The sequence below is a fragment of the Dufourea novaeangliae genome, unplaced genomic scaffold (assembly GCF_001272555.1).
Source record: "Dufourea novaeangliae isolate 0120121106 unplaced genomic scaffold, ASM127255v1 scaffold142, whole genome shotgun sequence".
In the NCBI taxonomy this organism is placed as follows: domain Eukaryota; kingdom Metazoa; phylum Arthropoda; class Insecta; order Hymenoptera; family Halictidae; genus Dufourea; species Dufourea novaeangliae.
Window position 1 is genome coordinate 195,628 of NW_015374026.1, and position 7,176 is coordinate 202,803.

At 29.8% G+C, this 7,176-nt stretch overlaps 3 protein-coding genes across 3 annotated transcripts; 1 reads left to right on the forward strand and 2 right to left on the reverse strand.

Annotated features, from left to right (window-relative positions):
* Positions 1-25: 25 nt before the first annotated feature.
* LOC107189327 (N-alpha-acetyltransferase 40) lies at positions 26-2,070 on the reverse strand. Its single transcript, XM_015577827.1, has 4 exons — positions 2,028-2,070; positions 1,237-1,619; positions 999-1,157; positions 26-128 (listed from the first exon to the last, which is right to left on the reverse strand). Exons 1-4 carry the CDS (start codon positions 2,034-2,036, stop codon positions 26-28), a joined length of 654 nt encoding a protein of 217 aa, XP_015433313.1. The 5' UTR covers positions 2,037-2,070.
* A 605-nt stretch (positions 2,071-2,675) lies between these two features.
* Positions 2,676-4,091, forward strand: LOC107189362 (3'-5' ssDNA/RNA exonuclease TatD). The gene is made up of 2 exons (XM_015577878.1): positions 2,676-2,736; positions 3,133-4,091. Exon 2 carries the CDS (start codon positions 3,156-3,158, stop codon positions 4,089-4,091), a length of 936 nt encoding a protein of 311 aa, XP_015433364.1. The 5' UTR covers positions 2,676-2,736; positions 3,133-3,155.
* A 757-nt stretch (positions 4,092-4,848) lies between these two features.
* Positions 4,849-7,001, reverse strand: LOC107189291. Its single transcript, XM_015577786.1, has 6 exons — positions 6,884-7,001; positions 6,034-6,817; positions 5,303-5,943; positions 5,113-5,218; positions 4,910-5,033; positions 4,849-4,857 (listed from the first exon to the last, which is right to left on the reverse strand). Exons 1-6 carry the CDS (start codon positions 6,999-7,001, stop codon positions 4,849-4,851), a joined length of 1,782 nt encoding a protein of 593 aa, XP_015433272.1.
* Between the last annotated feature and the right edge of the window lie 175 nt (positions 7,002-7,176).

Consider the following 7,176-nt stretch of genomic DNA (forward strand, 5'->3'; position numbering starts at 1 on the left):
ATTTTTATATAGTTCAGTACAAACATTATTTCTTTTCCTTGCTCACCGATCCACTATCAACGGCCTTACTCACGATAACGTAATGCGACAGATCCGATACCGGTGGACTGATTTTATCCAGCTTATAACTGCAACAGTATTAAGTGAAATAATATTATCTACGACACGAACAAATCTAAACGTATTTACTTCGACATAATTAAATATATGCTATATGCTTTGTACAGTGGATTTACTATAGTCAACAATTTTTACTGCCTAACGTTTTAATGATATTTATCGAATTAAATCTAAATAAGTGAGCCGAATAATGAAATTATAAATTTGCTATAGTAACACCATGCCATTTCTGTGTACATTTAATAGTGATCATTTAATTACAATTTCCTGAATAAATATATAACTCATAATATACAAACTTCATAATTGGCTAAAGAGAACTTTATCGATATATTTTCTCCTCTTACTTTCATTTATTTATATATTATTCAGTATTTATATCATAAAAATATGACAACAATAAAACAAAAGATATTTTTTGTTGCAAGAGATATGTAGTTGGGATCAATGGCATGGTGACTGACATTAGATATATATGTACAATGATTCCTCGATGAATGCGACAGCATTGTTCCCACCACTGGGACAATCCCCCTGTGGAACCAATCAAAACAGAGTAAACAGAAGCTAAGCAGAGGCTCGGTTTCGGGCAGAAATGAAATTTATGAGGAGTTGAAACTTATTTCACCTTGCAACGAGTGTGCTCCGAAATGAACCCGAGTACGTAGCACTCATCGAGACATTAGTGTAACTGTAAGAATACACTTTCATACTAGTCGTACTAATACTTTTGAAATTATAACTTTTTACGTTTGTTGTGTACATATATTGTATTAAAAAAAAACATTAAAAATCTTGTGATAAAAGTGGAATTATGCGAACAATATTCTTACCACATTTATTAAAGTGTTATATACTGATAAAGAAATGATAATTACCCAAGGGAATAAAAAAACTGCATAGCCGACGGATTATGCTTAAACACAGTTAGCATTACTTTTTGCATCTTGTTCTGTAATGCCATAAACTCAAGAACTGACATCATAAATTGGCCAAGTCCTTTCCGCCTTACTATTGGTTCCAACTGTATTTCATAGCTGGATATAAAGAAGAAAAAGATGTACTGGTTTATTTGTTACAGTTTTATACAAAAGATGTATATTAAAATCAACCTACCAATATAACACTTCTTCCCTATGTTCTATGTCAAATCGAAAGTGAGAAAATCCAAGAAACTTGTTGTTCGAGGAAGCTACTAAGTACCAGGCTGCTGGTTCTGTTAATTCTTGTTTCTTTGAAATTGGATCCCAACCCCAGTCGCATTGCTCATACATGGTTTTCATATTACGCTCCAAGATATTAAATATCCAAGATAAGCATTCAGGTGTTGCATCTCCTGACCTCATACAGGAAAGTTGAACGATCTGATTGTCTTTTGTCACATATTTGTGAAAAGATGTTAAAGATTCTAAAGGATTTATTGTAGCATTTGCTTTTTCGACTAATTGTCTGGCTGTGGCTTCTTTTTCTGCTAAAAGCTGACGTCTTGTTTTTCTTTTCTGTGCAAAAGTATTAGATACTTAGAAAACTATTAACAGTAACACTTGTATCAAAACTGTGACCTATCTGGTATGGATAACACCAGATAATATTCATTACTAATTAAATAAAGTATGGATGTTTTTGTAAATACATATTTTTATAAATTAATTGACAGAGACTGGAATTAAAGAGAGATTTATTTATTGTATTAAGGGTTCCACTAGATTTTAAACCAAATGGAAATCACATTAAACTGTATTATACGCCCTACTAAATATACTGACTATTAAATAATCATGGGTTCTATAAATGCATATAAATAAATCGCAATTTATACATTATAAGTTCACGAATTCATATTTATAGGTACTTTACATTGATATGCTAGAAGAATTACATTATTAACATATAAATAAATATAATACCTTCATCATAATTATATTTCCCGCTTATTTTGAAAGGATAAAATTTGTAGGCTATATCCTTTCTTGGAATCACCTTTAATAAACATCAAAATTATTAGTTTCTAATTCTAAATATTTCCTTTAAATGTTTTAAGTCTTCAACTTATGTTTATATACATATACATGTGTATTTATGTACAGTATACTGTAGATTGTAATTTTTAAATAAAATAAACACTTATATTCTCAATTATAAAGATGTAAATGTATAATCTTCAATCAATAATTATATACTCAGTTATAACGTGTATTACAAAAAACTTCCTTTTCATAAATGAATAAAAAAACGTTATTGTGTGCGATGAGCACTGTTTGCATTTCGCGATTCAATCGTACACATACATACATATCAATACATACACCTATGCACATACCTATATGATAAGCGCAGTGCACGTGCAACAGTGTAGTGTATATAATACATGTTTTCTGTGTTCATTGTTCATTTCTCTCTTCATCTCTCTTGTACTTTTAGACATTAATATGTGTGTACGGTAGTGTTTCGAATTATATAAAGCTAATAAATTTTTAAACAGAAAAGCTTCAATTTGTTCGATTATACGTTCACAGAAAATAGAACGTACAATCATTGCAATTGTTGCGACAACTTGGATGCTGACAAAATATATAATATCAACTGGTTGGCAACAGATGCATTTTGCACTTTATCGTTAGTGTCCCCTATACAATGTCTTTATTAAATACGATAGTTATTGCAGAGACTTATAAATGTTCATACGTTTCCTCCTTTTTTATAATGCATTCATTTCTTTTTATTGATATAGGTTAAGTAACATAGTCGCGTATTATATATTTACATATTTTTTATGTTTGTACTGTCATCTATTTATACATATATGTATAAACACATCAGTATGTAACATATGTTGGATAAGGAGAAATTAATTAGTGATTTAATTATGGTAAAACTTTGATAAGTACTTTTAAAATTACAATATATACTGTAATATTTCTATGCTTATATTTATATATTTAGGATATTTTTGTGTTTCTTCTTGTATAAAAAGTAGCAAATATAACAATTGCTATTTTTATCTTATTTCAGATATTGTAATTAAAGATTGAGGAATGGCTGAAAATGCTACTGCATCGAATACAGAGGAAAAAGCAGCTTCCTCAGCTATGACACAGTGTTATGAAAATTATATCATAGTTGATGTCGGTGCCAACCTCACGAATAAAAAATATTGCAGAGATTTAGATAGTGTAGTTCAGAGAGCAAAAGATGCCGGTGTACAGAAAATTATGGTAACAGGTGCAAGTATTCGGTCTAGTAAAGAAGCATTAAGATTAACTCGAATATATCCTGGTACCCTTTATTCTACTGCTGGTGTACATCCTCATGATGCAAAGTCATGGGAAAATCCAGACACTTCGCATGAACTCGAGAGTATAGCTAGAAATCCAGAATGTGTAGCAATAGGAGAATGTGGTTTAGATTACAGTCGTGACTTTTCTGATCCGGAAACACAACGTGCTGTGTTCCATAAACAAGTAAAACTTGCATGTCTATTAAACAAACCATTAATAATACATGAAAGAGGAGCTCAGGCAGATGTCTTAGAAGTTCTAAAGCATTATGAGAATTGTTTACCACCAATTTTAATTCATTCATTTATTGGAACTGCAGAAGAAGCACAATTGTATTTAAATAATGGTTTTTATTTAGGAATCACGGGATATTTGTGTAAAGATAAATCCGATAGTGGAATAAGGCAATTACTCGAAAGAGGACTCGCACCTCTAGATAGAATATTAGTAGAAACAGATGCTCCATTCATGTATCCTAATACTAGAGCCAGTAAGCTACCTGTACATGTTAAAGATGCTCTCACCGAACGATCTATGACGTTTCTTCATCGTTATTGTACTTTTCAACGTAATGAACCATGTGCCTTACCAGCAATAGTGGAAATGGTAGCAGCATTCATGCAAATCACACCAGAAGAAGTTGCCGTAGCTACTGCTTTCAATGCTTTAAAATTGTTTGGCTTAAACCAGTGATATTAAGAATTATTTTTTTTTTATTTGGAAACGGTGCTAGTTGGTGCTATTTAACATCTTTAATTATTCTGTTGAGAATACGTGGTCTCTTTTTATGTTTAAAATCATTGTTTGTGTGTCTATTCAAATGTACCTCTTTTACAATAACAATAACATACATCAATGCATAATATATATTTTGTTGAAATCATCAATCATGACAGAAGATTCTGACATAAACTTTTTACCTTATTTTTATGTTTATAGATATTGCCTTCTGTATATGTTAATCATATGTTTATACAACAATACTCTCACCTTCAGGCATTAAAATTAATATCATACGAAAAATTTCATTTATCATTATGGTATAATAAATATTTTGTAGAAATATGTATAAAATACATAATAGCCGAAATCATGACTTTATTGTTGATGTTATAAATATTTTCGTATAAATAAATTGTTACACTGATGTACAATTTATAAACATTTATTTTATACACAGAATCCCGATTTTTCATTGACCTAAAAAAAAACCAATTTCATCGGAAGTATCGGTAACATTTATTAGTTACTTTGATTTAAGTTACAATTTCTATCTTTAAAAAGTGTTCAAGGTAGGCCACGATAATTTGAAACAATTCTGTTAGATACATTTACCAGTATTATAAGTAGTAAATGAGAATAAGATATTCTGTAAAATTTTTCTTTATTCATATAAATTTTCCACATGTTTATAAATTATTATTTTATTTATGATAGAGAGATTTTAATTTTATAAGATCTGCAACATGCAATTTCTGTTTGTCTATGGACATTGTGTTCAATTTATCTACATTTATACAGATAACGTTGCATTTTATTAATGTTTCTAATGAGTTGACAAGTATCTGCAATGTACTTGATGGTATTTCTAAATTCCTAGAATATGATGTTTTTGTAGTAAGTAGAAAAAGTATCCTGTAAAGAGTACATAAAATTTATACGTATTACAGACCGTGTGTATAAAAGTTTTATTAACACGTGTAAAGCTTCTCACTTATGAAAGTCTGGTGGAGACACTAAATCTTCAATATACGTAATATCATCCTGATAGTCATTAATAGCCATAGGAGAACCATCTGGCTGTATTACAACAATGGCTTCTGAAATAATAAAATTATAAAATCTATTAATATAGTTAATTGTGCTGAATCATTTTGTATGAAAGATAGTCATTCAGTTCGTACCAACATGATGTCCAAGTTTCGATCTCAAATTACTTTTCACGTATCTATTACCTCCTAGTATTTCTTCTAAGTGATCAGCTAACGAAAATGAGACTATTTTTCGGTCCGTCTGACTTAACAGAGCGTCAATTATATTTTTACTCAATGTGATCCCATCATAGCAGGGATAAAGGCTTTTAACACACTGATGTAACTGTAAAATGTTGTTCAATGTCCTTACATCTTTCACATGACTGTGGTTACAATAATACAACGTAAATATATTTTCAAGTAGTTGCTCATCATAGCAACCCAGTGAAAGTAAATAAAAAGTGACCTTTGCCACATAACCGATTGGCAGATTCTGATTGAGAAAGGAATTTACTATAATTGATTGTACTGTAAACCAGTGTTGTGGTTTGTAATTAGCGATGCCCAGAGCTCTTATAAAGTGAAATATTGTTTGGTGTGAGCAAGTTTTTAATATATTCGAATCTTCTGTACACTTCTCTGTCAAAAAATCTAATAACGGTATATTACTAAATCCTATTTTGTTTAAACGCTTCAAGATTTTGATACCATCAGAAACATTTACATTTTTATCGATACAATCTTGGCATAATAAATTTATCAGTTGTTTATTGTAAAACTCTTTAAGCCCCCTGGGAAGAAAAAAAGAAATACAGCGATGTACACTATAAATCTGTAAATGGGTAACACGTAACATATAATGCAAATGATTGAATACTTACTTTTCAGAAATTTTCATGGTGATTATAGCCAATAAAAAACTTATTGCATTAAATTTTAACATGCTATGATTGTTCATTATTTCATTCATCACTTGATCTAGAAGCCTTCTATAAGAATTTGTTAGTTCAGGTATAAGGAACAATGCATACAAAACAGAGATGGAATCATTTAAATTTAGGCTCTCTTGGTTTCTAGACAAAATATTAAGAGTATGTCTAATTGCTTGTATATTATTTGTATTACATGCAAATTTGAGAACCGATATTGTCCTATATATGTCATCTCTGTTGAGTTCAACATGTATTTGCATATGAGAAACTTTATGCAGGGCATATAGTAGAGCTTTTGCCAAAGGTGTTTCATTGTGGACTTTCAAAGTGTGATATAAATATAATATTTGAGATATTGTTAATGTGTTTATTAAAACTCTTGTCAGCTGAAGTAATGTCTGAACTACTGCAGTGTCACTTGGAACATTCATAGAAAATAGAACTTTTAAGGCATATATAATATCAAAGGTTTCTAAGTTCCTTGCATTTTGTTGTATTAATGTACACATTTCTACAAATTTCTTAGACGTCTTTATGTCCTCGTAACATAAATTTTTATTTGTTACTCCGTAGAATTCATTCAAATATTTTAATAGTTTAGTTATTCCAGCATAATGATTTGGCTGTAAATTACTTGTAACCATGTCTTTAGTATTATTGTCAGAACTAAAAGAATCAACATACTTCTTTAAATTTTCTTTCTGATATTTTATTTCCTTGCATGTTGGAATATCTGAAAAGAAAAAACATTTCAGAAATTATTATGTAGAAGTCTTATTAAATCATACTTAATTATTACCTTCTAGAAGATTTGCAGTGTTTTGTGATGTACAATATTTTACTGCACAGCTTGATAGACATACCCATTTATGCAACATTATTGAATTACTTATCAAACGTATAACAGCCTTTTCCATCATATGTGTTTATAGCAATTTTATAAAGTTATTTCAATACCTAGTGTAAGATGTTAATATATAATTTATTACATCGTAAAATTACATTCATCATATCTCGTACACATAATCATGTCAATAAAAACACGTGTAAGGTTAGGTGCCTCAATTATTAATATTGTTTCTTCAACCGAAA